Source organism: Helicoverpa armigera, chromosome 13, assembly GCF_030705265.1.
Source record: "Helicoverpa armigera isolate CAAS_96S chromosome 13, ASM3070526v1, whole genome shotgun sequence".
Classification (NCBI taxonomy): Eukaryota; Metazoa; Arthropoda; class Insecta; order Lepidoptera; family Noctuidae; genus Helicoverpa; species Helicoverpa armigera.
This window is the reverse complement of record NC_087132.1, coordinates 11,081,952-11,104,742: the sequence shown is the minus strand read 5'-3', so window position 1 is coordinate 11,104,742 and position 22,791 is coordinate 11,081,952. Positions and strand designations below refer to the sequence as shown.

The 22,791-nt window shown below is 37.1% G+C and overlaps 1 protein-coding gene across 1 annotated transcript in view; it reads right to left on the bottom strand.

The window, feature by feature from the left end:
• The window catches only part of Ds (dachsous), a 282,118-nt gene that overhangs the window by 8,042 nt on the left and 251,285 nt on the right, over window positions 1–22,791 (bottom strand). Inside the window, exons 5-10 of the mRNA XM_049840337.2 lie at window positions 15,100–15,275; window positions 14,547–14,776; window positions 14,119–14,305; window positions 12,729–13,152; window positions 8,637–8,984; window positions 21–175 (exon numbers count right to left, since the gene is read on the bottom strand). Coding sequence (XP_049696294.2) covers window positions 21–175; window positions 8,637–8,984; window positions 12,729–13,152; window positions 14,119–14,305; window positions 14,547–14,776; window positions 15,100–15,275 — 1,520 coding nt within the window. The remainder of the gene's footprint in view (window positions 1–20; window positions 176–8,636; window positions 8,985–12,728; window positions 13,153–14,118; window positions 14,306–14,546; window positions 14,777–15,099; window positions 15,276–22,791) is intronic.

The following is a 22,791-nucleotide window of genomic DNA, read 5'->3' as shown; positions in this document are numbered from 1 at the left end:
TCTATACCAAATGTACTTACTTTGAAAGATAAGCTTGAACTGGTGAAAGTTGGCCTATTGTCATTCAAATCCAAAACTTCAACTTTGAGCTGTCTCACGGTTTGCTTTGGTGGAGTACCTCCATCAGTTGCTGCCACAGTTAGTCGGTAAATAGACCTCTCTTCATGATCAAGTACTGAAAAATAATAACAAAATTAGTACTATTATCTATTTAATCGAGCTTATGGCTTATTCATTTGCTATTGCATCTGTCCTGCGATTCTATAAAATTCGATCAACAACTCGCATTTCACTTCGATTCGTAATGTCATTTCATACTTTAGGGGAGGTAGGGGAGGGATGGGCACTTTTTCACATTTATTGCATAAAAAATTCAGATTTTACAGATAATCAACTTTTATTGCCATTTCTTATGTTTGGCTAGATAAAATCAAAGAGCTATCCTAAAAATTACAATCAGTTTCAACATTACGAGATATTTAAACGGTTTCAATAAAACCGTCGACACGTCAAAATTTTGTTTAGTCTGACATGCTTTAGTTGGTACTTACGTAGTGTTTAAAGTTACTTTTTGCTTTTTATAGGGTTTATCGTTTATAACATTTTGTCATAATAATTGCGTACTTTTTTGGGTCGGGGGTTTTTTTAAATTTATAATTTTATTTTATTTCATGGTTTTTTAAAGGAGCTCCTTAATTTTTCCTTCTTTTTATGGGTTCGCTATATGCGATCTCAGCCAAAGGGCTGTTTAACAATCCTCATGACAAACTGGCTCTGGGAGAATTGCACAGATTGAGAAACAATAAAGATGGGCCTTTGTTGATCCAGGGTTATATATCATTCTAGGGTTTCATCCGCCACATCCCATTTCCAGCATTAGGTTCTCGTCAATTAGAAACATGAAGAAAACTAGTCAAGACAAATTAAACGAGCCCAAACTCGATAGGTTTACTAAAAGGCAGTTCAGGATTACGTCTCCTATCTTCGTGTCCTAACAGCAGACCAGCTCAGTGGTTCCAGAAGACATTAGTATTTCAAATTTTAGATCCCACATATGCTTGCAAGTAAACTGAGCGTGTAACATTCCTATCACACCTAACAAACGAGCTGATGACCTTGAAGACCTGAACCGATTTCCACCAAACATAGCTAAGAACACTCCCGAATGACATTCCTTTTAAACAAAAAAAACCGCATTACAATCGGATCATCCGTTTGGGAGCTACGATGCCACATACACACACACACACACAGACACGTCAAACTTATAATACCCCGTCGTTTTTGCGTCGGGGGTTAAAAAGAATGGTTTGCGACGGGAAATTCTTAAAGATTAATAATAATATAATAATAATATAATAATATAATAATAAGCCCCCTAAATCCCTACCTTACGTCCGCGTCGAACATCAGACCACGTGGGGGGCGGACACGTATACTATCGAAACTTATACGGCTAACAAGGCAAAGGTAACCCATTATCATGGAGACTCGTTCTAAAAGTAAACGTATAGGGCCGCTGCCCGGGGGCGATCGCCGGGGCACACCTGGAGCTGACGCTGGGTGTCACAGCATGCGAACCGTCAGCGGTGAGGAGTTGAACAGGCGGGCTCCCACCGACAAAGATACTACAGCCGACAACAGTGACGATGGTGACAGACCTACAGACCGTACAGACACTCCAATAGAACCATTTAGCCCTAGTACCATTTCTTACACACCCTCCAGAGCATCATCACCATCGATACCATCGTCACCTCCCACACACCCATCACCTCCTCATACTAGTATGAGATATTATCCACCACTACCAGCTTTGAATGTTGCGCGGGGGGCAAGTGCCTTTTTGCCCGCGTCCACCAAGGCTGGAAAACCAAGAGTTCGCATGAGATGGAGCAAAGAAGTAAACACCTTTATCATGCGAACCTACTTTCACATCACTAAATTAGAGACAGATTTGACTACCTACAGACAACAATTGCATGAACTTTTTACACGACAATACCCAGAAATAAATGTCACAGAGCAACGCGTTTCAGACCAACGAAGAGCTATAGTTAGGAATAAACTTTTATCATCAGAAATTATAGATCAATTAAGAGAGGAAGTGCGGGCACAGCTAGAGGATTTGAATAATCCGATGATGGAAACCCATCCAACCGCAGAAAACACCACACAAGTACAACCACACTCACCCATTCAATCGCAATATAGCACACAATCACCTTACATCCATTCACAACCATACGCACAAAGCACACACACATCCACACAAACTGAAAACATAACTATTACATTAGAAAATGACATTGAAACCATTGAAAATCCTCATCAAAATCAGTTGGAAGACACACAAATTCAAGATATACATGATAAATTCAAAACTGCACTAACACAATACTCTGGTATGGATCCGACAATCCGACCTAAGCTCCCTAAACTTAAATACACACCAAAACTGACTCATCTAGTACACATATTTAACACCATCATACTGCACCAATATATAACCGAAAACACGAAACTTGTAGATGTACACACACTTATATATTGCACAGCGTTAGTTATATCGGAAGAACTTAATTATAAAATTACAGACCACACTGGTATCATAAGACCAAGAACAGCCAATAAACCACCATGGCAACAAAGACTCGAAAGAGATATTGAAAAATTACGAGCCGACTGCGGTAGACTAACGCAATATATAAACAACAATAGATCTAACAGAGTAGTTAAGAGAGTCGAAGCAATATTCTTAAGTATGGCCACACACACCAGACACGAAAACGATAACAAAAAACCAGAAGAATTCTTAGATACTTTAAAACAAAAGCTCGCACTAAAAGTCCATAGACTAAAGCGGTATAAAAAGGCACAAGAGCGCAAAAATGATAACGCTACGTTTGCCACCAATGAAAAGAGCTTCTATAGAAACCTACACAAACCACAAACAGACACAACAACTGACACTAACACAGAACTACCAACAACACAACAACTTGAGAATTTCTGGTCTAGCATTTGGGAAGAACAAATACAACACAATGATAATGCCAGGTGGATAGCAGATGAAGAAACCAAATGGAGTGCCATAGAGGAAATGGCATTCGAAGAAATTTCTGAATCTGATATTAGTAACACTACATCTAAACTACACAATTGGAAAGCGCCTGGCATAGATAAGATTCACAATTTTTGGTATAAAAAATTACACTCATTACATAAAACTATTGCAAAGAATTTAACGGAAATAGTCTTAAGTCAACAAAACATACCAGAATTCATCGCAACCGGAATAACTTACATGCTACCAAAGTCCCAATACACATCACAACCTTCCCAATACAGACCAATCACATGCCTTCCCACAATTTACAAAATACTTACATCAGCAATCACACACAAAATCACCAAACACATAGAACACCACAATATAATAGCTGAAGAACAAAAAGGATGCAGACGAGGACACATGGGCTGCAAGGAACAGTTAGTTATAGATTCAATAATACACAAACATGCCACCACAAAAAACAGAAATCTACATTGTACCTACATAGATTATAAAAAAGCTTTTGACAGTATACCTCACTCATGGTTAATCCAAATCCTACAGATTTATAAAATTAACCCAAAAATAATACACTTCTTGCAAAACATCATGGCCCACTGGAAAACCACACTACAATTACATCACCACAATGACACTATCACAACACGACAGATACTCATAAAGAAAGGGATTTATCAGGGTGATTCCCTGAGCCCATTATGGTTCTGTCTAGCACTGAACCCTTTATCTACTCTACTCCACAACTGCCACGCCGGATATAATCTTAAACACACCACAACAGATGAAACTACTATTTCTCATCTCATATACATGGATGATATAAAATTATACACCAAAACAGAAAAAGAAATGAGAAAACTAATAGACACTACAACAGAATTTAGTACAGATATCAACATGCAATTTGGTTTCGACAAATGCAAGACACTCCACATAATTAGAGGCAAAGTTAAACCTGGAGACTACACAATCAACACAACAGACACAACCAACACAACAGAAACAATTAACACAACAGACACAACCGATACAACAGACAGAACTAACACAACAGACACCATCACGGCCATGGAACCTACAGATTTATACAAATATTTAGGATACAAGCAGCTTAAAGGATTGGACCATACAGCTATAAAACACACATTGACCACAGAATATAAACGGAGAGTCACTGCAGTATGTAAAACACAACTGGAAAGCACCTTATCAAAGCACTTAACACCTATGCATATCTCCTATTTTGGTAATCAAATGGTCCAAAACAACATACTGCAATTAGAACGAACAACACGCAACACTTAACAACAACCTACACCCTAAATCTGAAATCACCATCAAACGCCAAAATGGAGATTATAGACATTCACCATCTTTGGCAAAAACAAATCAGTAGGCTCAAAGCATTCTTCATCACCAAATCTAACACTAGCGATATTCATAAAGCAGTATCTCTAAACGACCACAACTACACACCACTCAACCTACACGAACAAACTGACACACAACATAACAACACTACTGACCCACAAACACAAAAAATAGAGGACTGGAAGAAGAAAGTTCTGCACGGAAGGCACCCACACGACCTGGAACAACCACACATTGACACAATAGCCTCAAATAAATTTCTCAAAATCGGCAGCCTATTCCCAGAAACCGAAGGCTTTATCATTGCGATACAAGACCAAATCATCAACACCAAAACTACAGGTACATTATAAAAAGACCCCACAGCAACCAACGACAAATGCCGCAAATGCCACACACAACCAGAAACCATACAACACATCACAGGGGCATGCACAACACTCACACAGACAGACTACACTCACAGACATAACCAGGTCGCAAACATTATTCACCAAAAACTAGCACTCAAACACAAACTCATACAAGACACAAACACACCATACTACAAATATACACCACAAACCATTCTGGAAAACACCACACACAAACTCTACTACGACCGCGCTATTCTCACCGACAGGACAATACACTACAACCGACCAGACATAACACTTCAGGACAAAATCAACAAAATCACTTACCTCATAGACATAGCAGTACCTAACACACATAATTTGCAAAAAACAATAGGCGAGAAAATAAGTAAATATGCAGACCTTAAAGACGAAATTACCAGAATTTGGCGACAAGACAAAGTGTATGTAATACCTATAGTCCTCTCCACCACGGGTGTCATACCGAATCACCTTCACCATAGCCTCAAATTAATTGATCTGAAAGACTCCACCTACATTCTTCTCCAGAAAGCCGCAATTCTCAACACCTGTCGTATCGTCAGAAAGTTCATGCAGTTGGATGAACATGGCATAACACCTACACACACACAGTAAATACACACTACACACTACATTTACTTGGCACCCGCCCGTAAATGTAGTCAAAACTAGCCAAAAGGCTAAGAAACAGAAATGTTTACCCATAATAATAATAATATTAAGCCCCGCAGGGCATCTGAGGCGGATGACGGGGAGTAGCGACCCCGCGGGGCTATATATCCGAGTGCTCCAGGGAGAGTATACTGTCCCCCATCTCCGGCTTGCCGGAGTGAAGCATGACGGGGGATAGGTCTCCCGCCTCTTGGCTTGCCTTCATCGGCCGGTCAGAGTGGAGTCGCTAGAGCAAGGTTAGTCCTGCTCGGAGGGTAGGTGCCTCGTGGTAAGTGGCGAGTGGGCCGGTGATGCTGGACCCACAGGGAGCGCGTGATCTGCGTTTAAAGTCCGCCGAGGTATCCTCACCCTTCTCAGCCGCTCATGTCCCTGTTGCCCTCTTGTTGCTTTTCAGTGACTGATTCCCGGGGGCCCAGTAAGTGAGTTGGCGAGTCTCCACCTGCCATTTTTACGTGTGCAAACATTGTTATCGGCAGGTGCCATAGTTCCCATAGTCTTCCCATTCCTAGTCCACTAACATCCCATCACAATAGCCCAAGTAGTTTTCCTCCATAGTTAGCAATAGTTTAGCACAGAACCGGGGATTGTCCTTGGGTACATTTCTATAGTGCATACGGGGATAATCGTCGGTTTTGTGTCGCCATTTCATTAAAGTTGTCTCAAAAGGGCTTCAGCGTGTTGGCTTCGGCCCCACGTTCGCCTCCCAAAAATCCGGGACTCTGTAGTCTCGAGGTCAGAAAGAGACATACATTTATAATAATATTAATAATTAATATAACGAGCAATACAAGAGGTATCAAAAGGTTAAAAAATAAAATTAACAGCTGATAAATATGGAGTCCCTAGATCAAGTTGGCAACGGTACCTGAAACAAGATTCTATAAAGGATTTTTAGCGCAGATTTATAACCTCACAAATTTTCACTGAAGAAGAAGAACAAAAATTTACAAATTATACATTACATGGTATGTCCAAGCCTCCCTACCATAGGGAGCATTGGACACTTTTGACTTAGTTTATAAAAAAAAATCGGTAAAAAAACTTAACTAAAAATTAAATTATAAATTTAAAAAAACCCCCGACCCAAAAAAAAGTACGAAACAATTATGACAAAAGGTTAAAAACGCTAAACTCTATAAAAAGCAAAAAATAACTTTTAACACTACGTAAACTAAATTTTGTCGTGTCGGGGGACCGCTATAATTCATTACTTTAGATACATGTTTTTTTTTTAAAACGAATGTTGTAATTAGGTAGGTATCATTTGATTTATGTAAGTATTTATGAAGGTAAAAAGCGGTCCCCCGACACGTCAAAATTTAGTTTACGTAGTGTTAAAAGTTATTTTTTGCTTTTATAGAGTTTAGCGTTTTAACCTTTGTCATAATTGTTTCTTACTTTTTTTGTCGGGGTTTTAAATTTATAATTTAATTTTATTTCATGCTTTTTAAAGGAGCTCCTTAATTTTTCCTTCTTTCATTTAATTAATTTTATCTTAAGATGGGGTCGCTATATGCTATCTCGGCCAAAGGAAGCTGTTTAACAATCCTCATGACAAACTGGCTCTGGGAGAATTGCACAGATTGAGAAACAATAAAGATTAACCTTTGGACATTCTAGATTTTCAGCAAAAATATAAATCGGTTTATCCGTTTCATTCCGGCATTCCAGGGTTTCATCCGCCACATCCCATTTCCAGCATCAGGTTCTCGTCAATCAGAAACATGAAGAGAACTCGTCAAGACAAATTCAACGAGCCCAAACTCGATGGGTTTACTAAGAGGCAGTTCAGGGTTACGTCTCCTACCTTCGTGCCCTAACAGCAGACCAGCTCAGTGGTTCCAAAAGACATTAGTGTTTCAAATTTCAGATCCCACATATACGTGCAACTAAACTGAGCGTGTAACATTCCTATCACATCTAGCAAACGAGCTGATGACCTTGAAGACCTGAACCGATTTCCACCAAACATAGCTAAGAACACTCCTGACTGACATACCTTTTAAACAAAAAAAACCGCATTACAATCGGATCATCCGTTTGGGAGCTACGATGCCACATACACACACACACACACACACACACACACACACACACAGACACGTCAAACTTATAACACCCCGTCGTTTTTGCGTCGGGGGTTAAAAACGGTTTTATCTTATGTGCACTGAAAACTAGAAAATAAAAAATAGTTACCTGTCAACCTACGGTGGTCCCGGTCATATTAGACTAAAATAAAAACGTGGGGCCCATAAACTATTGCTGTAGTACCTCTTCTAGAGGTATAATAGGTGTGGATTGCATCGACTTACTATAATCGTAACTGGAGATTTTGACAATCAATCATTAATAATAGAAAATACACATACCTTTCATTAGTTTTCTCTTTATAACGATCCGAAACCGCAACAAAATATTTAAGTACTTTTACGAGTGTTTGTTCTTGACAACTCACAGAAATGACAGATAGTCTATGGATGAACACCGTTACCAGTCGGTAACGTAAACTACCCAATAAAAAACTATGATCAAATCAGAATAAAAGGACCCTTTTATTCTGATTTCATCATGTCTCCCAACTGCCCATCTGTCCCCTACCTCCCCTATAGATAGACAGATTTTGGCAGATCTGTCAAAATCTCGACTTTAATTTAGTTCAACTTGTCAACACGCTCGATAGTGAAGCGCTAGTGTAGTTTGACAATGTCAATCACGAAACTTTAAGATAGAATTCCGTGGGTCGCGATTGTCGCAGCCGCGCGCGACAAAAGTCAACCTATGAAAATGTATGGCACCGCTGCCGAGGGCCGCGACAGTCGCGCGCGGACGACGAATTTCGTGAGCCGCTCGCGGCCGTACGCTTCTCAACATGGTCTAGCGCTTAATAACATCTATAGAATTTTAGTAAAACCAGAATTAAATTGTTGACAATGCCGCGAGCAGCTTACGAAATTCGTCGGCCGCGCGCGACTGTCACGGGCCTCGGCAACGGTGCCATACATTTTCATAGGTTGACTATTGTCGCGTCCACGGAATTCTACCTTTAGATCGAAGTCGAAGTGAGAGTGATGTCGAAGTGAGTTGTGATATTTTATAGAATCGACATGCTGGGCTGTATAGTAAACAAATGTATAATTTACCTGTACTTGTTTTAATCACTCCAGTATTAGCATCTATAACAAACACACCAACTCCGTCCATATCTCTTTCACTCAAGATAGAATACTTGATAGTAGAATTGACTCCATTATCTCTGTCTATAGCCTTAACTCTAGCTACTTCTGCACCAGGCTGCTGTTCTTCTCTCACACTGACAACATCTTCTCTAGGGTCAATGATCTCTGGAGGATTGTCATTTACATCGGTAATCTTGATTGAAATAGGAACCCTGCTCGATCTTGGTAGTGTGCCCTGGTCTTTTGCTTCAGCGAATAAAGAGTAAGAAGACTTGAATTCTCTGTCCAGAATTTCTTTGGTAGTGATTATTCCTGGAACAAATACAATGAAATGAATAACATGAATGTAAAACGTAACATAACCACTCGAACTTGTAAAATAAATATAGACAGCCGAACATTATACGCTAAAAAGTATTCATCCTTTTAACAGGATTATCCTTGAAATCTTGACGGGAGAAAACGCCACTCAATTTTAATAATCGCACAACATATACTTTAAAATTCTCATTTTATAATGAGGCCTACACACTTTTACCAAATTCACATGGCCAAAGAATTTTGTCAATTTCAAATCGATTACTTTTAAGTCTGTAACCTAAAATTAGGCGTACATAAAAGAGATCGCCTCGGGACAGAATAACTATGATTATCCAAAACTCCATATTGAGAGCCTAAAAATGTGATGACTGAAACAGGGTAGCAAAATGAATGCCGTGGCATAACCCCGATCCAAACAATAATGGACCTAAAGTTGGCACAATTAAAGTTTTCATTCGTATAAAAGCTGATTTTATAGGAGGATAATAAGATGTGCCAGAAACCGCTGTAATGAGCGATGGGAAGCGAGTTGTAAAAAAAGTATCCATCGTTATTTCCACCGCAAATATTGGATAGTCTTAACTCCTGAGTTTGTGGTAAACGATAATATTTTCTTTACGATTGCTGATTTCTGTTTTTGTAAGACGGATATTATTGTTGCGGTGTAGAGTATCACTTGGAGTTCTTCACAGACCAAGAGGCCAGAGATCATTATGGCAGAGTCATAAATACTGGTAACTTTAAATCGCTGAGTTTAATTTATAAAATCAGGCTTTGATTTGTACTCTCAGGTGTAATGCACGACGTTAGACGTTTTTATTGGACAGTCGTACTTCAATTGCGCTGGGATATAAAATATTGCTGTATGCACCAGTTTGATAACATTCTGTTAAGAATATATTCTCTGCTAGGTATTAGATCTATTAATTTCATTGACATTTTTTTTTTAGATTTCTTATACTATGTAGATGCATCTTTTCTTAAACATCCTGTGGGACTTTGTTAAGACAAAGGGCCAAATCATTTACAATCGCGTCATCTTCGATCACAATTACCTTTTTTGTTCCAACCCTGTTTGTTATTGCTGCAATTTATAGCACTCTGTCCACAGTAAGATTCCAGCAACATTTTACACCTATAATTCATTTGAGAACATATGAAAATAAAAGATATCCGTCAACAAAACGAGTTGTAGGGCCCTGTGCGTCCTACACGTACATTTGTAACATATGAGCTTTAAATAGCCGACGACAGTATCTAGTACTGGTAAGGCTTGTAATAAAACATGGGAGAGAATAGCCAGGCTCCTACATAGCAATATTTTAATAATAGTTAATGGCGGGTCATGGCGCATGCGCGAGCGACGACGTTTATAACTCGCCATTGACGCGCATAAATTCATTGTGTGCTGCCTCCCGTTGCGGGATCTTGGACGACGAAAGCGTGACCTTTTAAATAAAACTTGACGCCAGTGTCTTGATTGATCATCGGATTTACTGGAAGCTAAAACCCAATTATGCTCTCCTGTTATTCAAGCTAGCTTATGACTCTAACACTGCTAACAAATCAAACGAGACTTGGTTTTATAAGATTATAGATTGGCTATCAAAACCAACAGAGGATCATTTTTATCACGCTTAATTGATACCTAGTGAAGTATAAAACTTGCCAAAAATAACCCCAATAAAACAGTGTTCAAGTCTTTTTTATTTCAAAGAACCAAAATCGCTGATCCAATCAATCCGCGTCCACCCACAATTAATAATGTTTAAACGTTTTTGTATCCCTATAAGTCTTTAGTCACAAAACCTCTGTCGTACAAAAATTATTAGCATTACATCGTGAGTCAGTAAGTACGTCGAGCAAAAGCTTTACTAATGGTGACCGGCTTTCACATGTGACATATGAAATGGCAACAATATCTGTTCAGGCAAATGTATAGGTGCCTTTACACGGTGCAATAAAATTATACTTTGTCTTAATATTGATGGCTTATGAACTGGCTCTCAATGATTTTTGTTCGATTTTATTAAAGTACTTTTATGGTATGTATGACGTAGTATGGAATTAAGTATGGTATAGACTCTAATCGCTGACTAATCTAGCCTAACGACCGACAATGTCAAAGCCAAAAGATCACAGGCAGACCGACGGCTATCAATGCTCATAAAAGGCAGAGTTTTTGCCACTGGAAACATTGTGGGTGCACCTGTTGAAGACCGCAATCTTCCAATAGGGCCACATACAGCCGTCGCAAATGATTTACGAATTTAGCCCTCACGCGCTCCCTGCTAACTAGCTCGGGAGTGTTCGGGTGCGATCTCCGATAAGCCGAATTGAGACGAAAAGCTCCACCATTCATCAGTCAGTTATTGAGAATAACGAACTGCCAGCCACCCTTTTTATGCCGTGCTTAATACTCGCACGATTCCACCGATAAACATCTTTTGGGATAAGATCACTGCAGGATTCTTATTTGCATATCTTATTAAATTTTGTCGGTGTAAACAAGGCTAAACATGGAATAGTTTTTGCTACTTTTCACCCTCGTTTCTCTTTTATGGGTAGATAAACTTCTAAGTGGTAGCATATAATAGTACGTCTCGACTATTGGAAGTCGCAAAAGTGTCCAGTGCAAAGATCACGATCGTGCCTACGTAGTAAACGACTGCTGGCTCATTAAACCTGAGATAATCCTCATTTCTAAGTTGACTCTCAACGTGAGGAGGATACTAACTAGCAGCTAGATACAATATGAACTAAGAGAGATTAATATAAATAATATTATCCCACCAAACCCATCAGGCAGACACTCGAAATAATTCCATAATTACATAGAAGCATAGAAAGCGGTCCATGGGAAGGTCAAAAACAAATAAAGCCATCGGATCTGCTCCCCATACGCTCAAATTGTGCAGGTATTAAAATGGCTGTATTTATCCAATGTGTTTGCTCTATCAATGAGTTTCAAGGGACTTACATACTTTGGGTTTTAGCTTTCAAAAGTGCCGGCAAGCTAAACAAAGCGCAAGTGGCCGGCTGGGAGTTGCTTGCTTGATCAAATACGAACGAGTATTTGGTATTACGGTAAAATATCATTGTTCTTAGTTCGTTCTGTACACGATGTAATGATCCATGTAGCGCCAGTGTTTGTGCTTGTAATATAGTTTAGATCATTTGCTTCCCAAACTTCTAGACTAAACGTCTACTTTCTCCATTTCATCACAATCATTAAATACTATAGAAAAGTCTACACCAGTATGTACTTTAACAGGTGCATTCAAGTCTTATAAGCCTGCTGATCTCTTGAAAAATAAGCGTAGGCTACACATGAGAAATATGTTGACCTTGGTTGTGTCACTTCTTATTGTTGTTGGGTCAACATTCGACGGTAGCTTTTGGAGGATTAAAATGATAAATAGCGGCTAGACGTCATACACCATGAGCATTGGCTGGTAGACGAAGTAATGTTTGTAATTAATCAAAACTGGGTTTTTGATTTTTATTTTGATATTTATACGGCTTTAATTATTGTTTCGACAGATGTAATGCGAAAACAAGGTGGAATAAATGGGTTTAGTTTAAAGTGCAAGTGGAGATTTTAGGAATTATTTTTTCATTCTTTAACTTATATTTCTGGCACATCCCAACCCAACTGTATTATCTTTTCTAAAATACTCAATTTAATGACGTCCTGTAACTAGGAAACTAGAAAAATTATAAAATAATACTCACCAGTAACAGGATTAACAATAAAACTCGTGTTCGAAGGAAACAGGCTGTATCTCACTACAGCATTATCCCCCAAATCCGCATCACTGGCTGCAATCTTCCCAACAAACGCACCAGCTTTCTGATTCTCTTCAACTTGGAACTCATAAGCCGTTTTACTGAACACTGGATCATTATCATTCGCGTCTATTACATTGACGACTAAGTTGGCGGTTGCAGAAAGTGGCGGTATACCGTTGTCGACTGCTATAATGACCATTTTGTGTTTTGCTGTTGTTTCTCTGTCGAGCTGTTTTGCGAGGTACACCCAACCTGTGCTTGGTTGTACTTTGAAGTACTCTTCAGTTGTATTAGCGTCGGCAGCTATTTTGTAGGTTATTCTTGCGTTGTTGCCTGTGTCCTTGTCTATTGCTTGTATTTCTACGATCTGTTGAGAGAAAATTATCCGAGTTAATATTTATCTTTTTGATGTTGGTGTGTAAAGTCAGGTTAGTAATTAAATTTATTATAATTGGCCTTAAAAATGCCGTTACAAAAGTAAACTTTGTTGCAGAATTCAGGATATTGCTCCAACTGTACTCTAAATCTGTATCATTGATTACAACGTATTACTCATTGCAGATAAAACGTCAAATTAATTACGGAACCCATTAATGTTATCTCCCCTCACAATTTATGAAACAGCTTTACAAATTAATTAGATAAGCAAGTAAAAGTCACAATTACACAACACAAGACCTGAATTTGTACCCTCGAAGATATTTCAAACTATTGTATTAGTCTTACTAATTACAAAACTTTATTAATTACTATTTATTATTTTAATTTGATTACCATACATTTAATTGATTTTGAGTTCAAGTCTTATAAGTCTATCTTTAAATTCAGCTTCATGGTAAAGTTTATTTTTAGTGTGGTCTCGTGAACCCGATACTTTTTGATTACTATCGTCCAGTTAAATGATACTCGATAAATTCAACATACAGATTAACCCGTATTTATGTATGTATTGTAACATATTTTTAAACTGACGATCTTCTTACATTTTGGTCTAACTGCCAATAACATAATTTCATAAAAATGTATCAGTAATGGCTTTATCAATAGTACAGTTATGAATAATATTTGATTCTTTAACATTGGAATTTAAGTTACTTTATTCCGTATAGTTTCTTGTTACTCCAGAGCTTTCTTCATTCGGACACATTTTTGGAATGTTGTTTTCTGTTTCACAACCGAGATATAATACAAAGTGACAATTACACTATAACCCACCCACGATTTAAACTAATATTTTAACTACAATATCTTCATAGTTGTATATATCTTCTACACCATTATCACTATGTAAAATGTTATATACTTCTATATAGTACATTCTAATATATCTTACCTTAGCATTAATAGCTTCAGACTCCAACACATTGGCGCTGTAGGACTCATGTTCAAACACTGGAGGATTATCATTGACATCCTGGACATCCACCACTAAGGTCAAGTTGGCACTGAGGGATGGGACGCCATTGTCCCTGGCTGAGATGATGAGGGTATGACGAACGAGGTTCTCGTAATCCAGGGACCTGTAGAAGAAAGAATTATGGTTATGATTAGTTTGTTCACTGTACTTTATATCCACTATGTAGGTAATATTGCTTTTCACAATGGCATAGTAATATCCTAATTTGATGAGCAATCTTTATCATCCTGACTAAGTCCTGTTCTATCTCAGAGCTAAATTGAAATCTTAAAAAGAATGATGGATGAATTACACACTCTATCATCATTATATTTTAGCTTAAATATGAATTTAATAATACAAACCTCAAAAGCGTAACCAATCCATGCTGAGAATTCACTGCGAAGGTATTAGCCGGACCTGTAGCTGACACCAGATGGTAGGTAATCTGTCCATTTTTGCCATCGTCTTCATCAGTAGCCTTTGCTGCGTATACCACGGAACCTATGGCTGCTGACTCAGCTACTGACACTCTTACTGATGACGTGCCGAATTCTGGCGTGTTGTCATTCACGTCTTCCAAGGTTATTTGTACCTGTTGATTAAAGTTTACTTAAATATTTGAGCAGCTATGTGAGAATATGTTTTAGGTAAGTAATAATAAGAGATGCAGCAATGAGGGCACATAGAATCATACAAAAATTACATAAACTATTACATAAAAAAGATATCAATATAAGGAGGATTGTGTTTAAACTCCTTTACTAATAACAGGTGGCGTTTTAATCCAGATCTAGGTAAAACCTTAACCCTGACTTAATATGGAAGGTTAGCTTTCACTGTAAGCTAGCTAAGTGACGTTATACCAATACAACACATCATCCTTCCTATACATTCCCAAATAAAATTACCCCTTACCTGTGTCTGATCGAAACTCGAAGGGTTCCCAGTGGCAGCTCTCACATTCAGCAGATACGAAGGACTGGCTTCCCTGTCTAGCTGGCCAGCGGTCCTGATGGATCCAGTCAGTGGTTCTATGGTAAAGCGGTGCTCAGGGTCCCCGGAGACGATGCTGTAGCGGAGTGGTTGTTGTCCTGGTGAATAGAAATGGTATTAGTTTAAATGTTGCTTTGAATATTAAAAAATAAAACAAGCAAGTAAGGAATACATAGAGATTTGTAAGAATATTTAAATCAGCTCGTATTTTTGACCAACTTACAGATTTTTATACTAACAATAAAGAAAAGATTAAAAGTGGATTTCAAATAAATTAACTAATCCATTTTGTGTGACACGATGTCACAAACAGACTTGCACTCGACATATATACTGTTTATAAATGTTGATACAGGTACATAGCCTACCCTCTAAAGTTCATAGAAAGCGCCAAGATTGGAAGCCTACAATATTCTAAAATAGAATATCCCATAGATGCAACATACATGAAGCTAGAGTACCTCAAATTCGACCTCAATCGTCTCAATTTTCCCAGATTGTGGGCATCCCAGCGAAATTGAGCGCACCAGTGTTTATAGACCTCGTAAATATTTATGCATCGGTATCATTTTACTTTCCGACTCGTATTGTCTTTTATACTGGGAAACTATTTATGTTCTGTGTTAGATACAATATTAGAATTTATTTTGTGAGAAATTCTGCTTTTATAGGTACAAAATTCGGTAGTTTTTGATCGTTTTAATTCAAGTTTATTTTCATCTAGACTTTGGGTGTTATCATCATTAATGTTTTTACCAAGAGAACAGGTTCGCATTTTTTTTCATGTTCATACATTATTTAACAAACAACTTATTACAACAAATTGCATGTTCGACCTCTAGTGCATAATTAAAACAAACTTAATTCCCAACAAAATTCACTTCCATCAAATTAATCTTTCTCTTAATAACATTATAACAACATGTTTTTATTTCACTTGTAATTATAGACTAGTGTTTTTTGTTACTGTTAAAAAAGGCTTCTTAATTTCGTGACTAGACTAAGAATCTGAAGCTCAAGCAATTTATATGCAAATGCAAATATTAATTATTTTAAAAACACTATCTGGTTCACATCTATTTACTGCGCCTTTTTGCACGTATGCATTATTCATTTTCGTCGTATATCTATAGTTGTTATTATTGACAAACCAAACATAATTTTAATAAAACAAAAAAGTTCTTATTTTTCATCTTCAACATCATCTGCTCTGAAAATAGTACCTTTTTTAAAAGCTACATCAATTACTAAACCCTCCTTAATAAACTTGATCGCAAACCTATTTATTTCTTCAGTTACATCAACTAAAAAAACTAGCCCAGGGTCCAATTTACACTCATACAAAATAATGTCTAAATTAGGAACCTCACCACACAAATTCCCATTCCCTTTTACAACATGACTTACAATTTCCCCCCATTCGATGGGAATATGTACCTACATGTGGGCGATAGAATATAGCTAGTCAATATTATAGAATAGTATAGCTAAGATAGCGGTTATCGTTTCGCGGCTCGTAACCGGATAAGCAGATGTCGTGATGCTCATAGCAGCGTTGGATGACCGTCATAACTATTTATGGGTATTTCATATGGCATTATTGGTTGGTGGAATAGGTATGGTTTTTCACAAGTTTCATAAGGCTGTCCTTTGGATGGTGACTCTGTCTTTCTCCAAAAATAAATATCCTATCTAGAAAAATATGCCTGATTAAAAAAATATTCACTCGTCAACAACGTTGCCATTCAAAAGGTATTCTGTAACTTATTACTAGCTTCATTCTAGTTACATCATCTCTAAAGCAGGTTTGAAATCTGTGATAGATTATTATACCTTGTAAGTAAAGACTTAATTGTCCATATACCGTCCAGTACCAAAATCTTTCCTAAAAAATGTTCACAATAGTATTCCTTAAAGGCTGTCCCAAAAACATCTTCAGCCGTCTACAAACTATCAGCAACAACACAAACCAGTTGCAATATCTAGAGCAGATCTATTTTCATCACGTCTATACTAATTATACGAACTAAATTAATACAAGGATATCTGTTCCTTGCAGACTATTGTATTGTCCTTCAGCCGACTTTTTAGTTTCTTTGCCGAACGTTTTTATTGCTAATTGTCCGTTGTTATGTTTGATACGATATTTACATACAAAAGTATGCTTTAGTTGTTTTGGTGTAGCTGCGGGTAATTCGTAATGGTATAGAATAAATGTTGATGCTGTTTCACGATGTTTGTCGATTTATTTTTTGTGAGAGGAAAACTAAACCTTAATAATGTTTTGTGATTTGCAATTTACTGAAGTAAAAATTGTTGTCCCTAAACTTGTTTAAGCCAATGACATGGCTCTTAATACAACTCAAAAACCACTTCAATAACTTATAAACACATATTGCCCTAGGATAGTTCATTAATTTATCCCTAAACTGAATGCAATAGTGCAATCAATTTTTCCGGTTTATATCAGTAGCAAAACACTTCTAGATACACCAAAAATTTTCCCAAATAAACGAACCACCGAAAACGGTTTTGTATCTATCAATTTTTAATTGGCAGTTCTCACAACAATTTAAAGGGGTTCATTGTCGAAAAATTTTTTTTCCGGCGTTTCGTATTTTTTGCGCGGGCGGCGTGCGTTTTTTTTCGCCAGTCGTTTTGGGCAGGTCTGCTGACATGAGATTGATATACAGTCTTATTCGTGGACATGCTCCGGAGTCTTTGTTTAACTGGTCCCTGCCCTCCCCCCGCTGTCCTGCCTGTCCCCGCGTCGCCCCTTTGTCTCTCCTCTTTATACAGTCGGCGATGCGCAAACGCAGACTTATTTTCGGCTGGATTCACAGGATTTGGCGTAACTGTTGTTTTTGTTGAGAATTGTCGTTATTTTTCTGAGATTTTTTTGTTGACAGCGTCGATTTGTTCTTCTATTCGGTGTTCGGTTTTAATTTTAGGATGACTCAGTAGGTAATGTTAATGTTTTACTGTTATTACTTTGATAGTTTGCATCATAGTACACCAAAAGTGCAATTAAAATCAGTAAATAACCTATAGGTATATGTGAAGTCAAACTAACATCAGCATAATAAACTTTCCATCTTGATGACCCGGTCTCAACGTGCAAAATTGCTTCAAAATTCAAAAAAATATTCTTATTTCACGCCAGAGATTATCAGACTTTATTTGATTTAGTCTGCCCGTGTCTAAAAGCTTAAATTCATGGCTGATTTAAATTATCATAATCGTACCTTTAGACGGATTTAAATGTAGCAGAATACGGTGGGTGTCTGCGATTTTGCCCAAACGGAGTCATATAATATTTTGCTTATTTACAAAAACGACTTCATCAAACGATTTGATTTGGCAAAGCAGATTTCACAAGAGACAATAATAAAGTAATTATTTGAGACGTTTTATGATTGTAACGTAAAATCAAGACTGACAGACTAACGCTTTGAATTATTACTAAAGCCTTGGAGATGCGCGACAAAAATACAGGTAACTCAATAAAGTTATGTCATGAACATTTTTGGGTGCGAGTGTTTAGTGCAATTCATTAGGACTAAAAAGATCTTGGGTAGGGCTGTTCGTGACTCCAACACCTCTTTTTTTAAGGACCCTAAAGTGTTGAAACTGTTTGCAGAATTCGATACAATGGAATTAATTTCATACAAAATAACGTGCTAGGAGCGGTTATAGCCTCACAGCTAAAGCGTTGATTGACGATTGAGGTCGCGAGTTCAAATGTTAACATTTTGAACTGTAGTTAGGCCCACACCTAACACAACTATATTAAGCAGGAATTAGGAAATAACATATTGCATTTGTGAAATAGTTTTAGATTGTGAATGCAAATTAGACAACTGCTTTTTTGGTTTGATAACTTTATTTAAGAAATACATATAATATATTGATAGTCTCTTTTGGGAAACTAGTTTTAACTTTATTTATTGATTTGTACTTTAGTCCACTCTCATCTTCAGTTTCTTTTTATTATGTTGTTTTTTATTTATTATCCTTTATTCTATTGGCCTTTGCTGTATCTACTAATCCACTCATTTCTATAGTTCCCACAATTTAATGCTTAAGTTCATCTCCCAAAAAATCTATCTCTTTTTCTTCGTTGCTGTCACAACCCTGTTAGTGTCGTGGCATACCGTCTCACTCCGCATTACAAAATAAATTTGCATCTTGGCCCTTCTAAATTGAAATCATTAACGCTAAACTGATTATCTACCTCACGCGCCTCGAAGCCTGTTCAATTAAGCTTTGTAACTCTCCACCTATGCGAATTGTTAGATTTTAATTCGACTGAATTAATTTATCTAATGTGATTATCTTTTGTTTTGAATAATGCGTCCACGATTTTGATGTGATGTGCATCGAGAGGGTTGGGTAAATTGGTAGTTCATTTAATCACTAGATGTGATGATTTTGGTGTAAAAAAAGATCTAGTGTGATTAGATCTAAATTCCATACTCTCATTAGTACTTGTATTTATTTTTGAGGGCATTATTGAAAGGCTATAAATTGCAATTTCTTAGTTACCAGTAAAATGAATCATGAATAAGCTCATACACGAGCAACTATAGTTTTATCAAAATATTGCATCGAGAACGACGGCATGTAATGTAGCAAATGAATGAAAGTAGGTTATGAATTACCAACTGTAGTGAATGCCACGCACGCTCAATAGAACATAACATTAACTGATTTCGACTATTTACTCCGCACGGTTTAACTTAATCAGTGTTTCTATTCAAAACTGAAGAAAGTTTGCGAGTACTAAAATAAGACTTAGAAGCTATAATACAAGAGTAAGTATATTTTTGGCAAAACAGCTCCTTCAAAGCAGCAACAAAAAGAAAGAAACCGGATTTGAGGTGTCTTAAAAACTCAGGAATTTAAATTAAAAACAAATCTTTTTTCTCATCTAAGTACAAACATCTGTTACACACACGTCATTTGACGTACAACATTGTCGGGAACAAAATTACACCTATTAAACACCTACACGGTAAAATAAGGTGAATCAAATACGAAGTCCGAATAACGTCGTGTAAAAAGTCGAAAATAATTGAGGTACCTACAGGACTTTTAAAAAAGGAACTCTAAAAGTTTGCGCGGCAAAAACTGTCGCCGCGGTGAGGGTTCGCCGACCTCGCTGGATTTATTTGGCTGCACTGCCTGTAGGGCTACCAACAAATCCTTTTTTGAAAGGTTCGAATAGTTCTCTGATCAAAGGTGAAAGGTACACCAAGATCTGCCCTTGTTAAATCGGAATTTGCCTCAACTTTGATTTTAATTGGGCCTTAATTAATGAAGTTCGATTTAAATCATGCCTGGGATTGTCATGATAACCCGAGGTCACACAAAGGTATGTGAGTTAATTCAGTTACATCTGAAACGACATTAATATCAATTACGACTGTTTAAATAAGTCAAGGAATAAATTTTATATCCAAGTAAGTACAAAATAAGAATAATCTAAATCGCTACTTTTCTTTAGCCTCCGAAGGGTAAGGTAGAAGTTTATTTTCATACAACCTTTCACCTTTAAGATTAAATCAGGCATGACAAAAAAGACAGACTCGCGTAGTCCCGTAATACTGGCCACCCTACCGACGCCGGCGCACTCAGATCCGAACGTATCCTTGGATTTCTCCAGATTCGAATTTCAAATTTTCAGTCACTGTTCGATTGCGCGGGAGCGTGAAATTTTTTAACTTGTTTTTTAAACCTATCATAAAATGGCATGGGTATACTTTAATCCTTCTAATGTTCATAAAGTGTAGGTTTAAATCTTGCGCGAGGATTATTGTATAAAATCCCAAAAAATATATTAAACAACTTAAAGCTGCCTTGACTAAAATTATCGTCGAATATTTTATGATTTTTGCCAGTATTTTTTGTTCTTAAATATTTCTTTGGGCAGGTAAGTCTAAATCATTAAGGTTTTAACATTCTTCATTATTGAAAGTAAGTCCTATCGTCGCTCTACAGATTTTGCGTACAACAAATTCTTTTGCTATATCTTTCGGAGTTACTTGTTCATCTACTTCTACTTTTACAATATCCTCAGTTTTAACGTTTCTCTTTACGCTGAAGGCATTTTAAATCAGCATAGCTTATGTCTAAGAACTGAGGCAGTCTTCGTCTGGGTGTCTACACAAAAGGCCTTACGTCCGGCTATCGACTCTAATTTGCGTAATGCTATTCGTATTATTGCGCGACCATGTCCCTTCGTTGTTTTTCCTCTTTTTTTGTCTTGGAGTTCTGTTTTTTATTTTTTGTGATATTGTGTTTCTATTGCTGTTTTGGTTTTTGGAGTTTTTTGTGTAGGATTGATATTTTGAAAGATTTTGTTATCTTGAAGTAAGCAAATGTAGGTTCTAAATAGTAACTAATCCAACCCGCTTTTTACTCTTTTCTCTCAAAATACATATATAACCTAGTATTTGGTTATTTGAGCCTTAGAGATATTCTACAAAACATCTTCGGCGTCCTACGTCTTAAGACCAAATAATTGTGAGCAGAAACACAGGGTAACGGAGATCGGAATTATTCACAAGATTAACTGTCATACGTGATAAATTAATATAATATGTACGCATGTGTGGTCTAACGGTGGTGCGAGTCAAATCGATATTTGATTAGTCGATAATCTAACGCTAATTATAGTATCGATAATCGAAATTTTAATTTTAATTAGGTTTGTAGATGATGTTTTGGCATTAGTGTTGATAAGTTTAGGTATCGATCATGATATTAAATCAACTACATGAACTAAAGTTAGCAGTCATAATTAGAGTGTTGAAAGTGAATTAAGTGTTGATATAATCTTAAGCTCTGATCTGATTACAGCATATAGCAATGTTAGTCCAATAAAGCGACTTGTTAAAGGATCATTCTGAAATCAGTCTACATTTACTTCATAAAATAACTTCCCTGTCCATGAGTCATATGCATATGGTATATGATAATATACAACGATTGTGTCGTGGACAGTGGTTAAAGCCTACTATTTTAGGTACATGAAAAACCCGAATGGCTGATCCACCATCAAGATAAAAAACCCATCAAAAATCAACATTGTTCACCTCACATAAAAGAGCATAATTTCCTTTATCATATTTGTTTGAAGCTATCAGCAAATCGCAATATTTGGCGAAGATCTTCGAAAAAACTCACTCCGTTCTTTCGTCCGTTGGTAAAGTTCAATATATAATATTTTTTTAATTAATGGACGTTTATCTCGGGGCCGCTGCAATAAATCTGAGGGGGCGTGCGTCTATATTGAACGCAGGCGTTATGGACCTCTTTCTAATTAAACCCAAAGCGGGTTCGGGTGTGGAATAAGTGTCGAGTGGTAGCGTGGTGACGAGTTTTTTGGAGAAAGATTATAACCCTATTTATTTTAAGGTAGTTTTTTAGGAGCTTGATTTAAAAATTGTAGCCCTTACTGATCAAATAGTGCAGGCAGGATCGCTACGTTTGTGATTAGCTGATCACTACGAAAGTGGGTATTTTCACTTAAGCATGGAACGAGTTGTGATTGAATGAATATTATCCATAACTTAAGATTAATAATAATTGAAGTCAAATTAATATTAACAC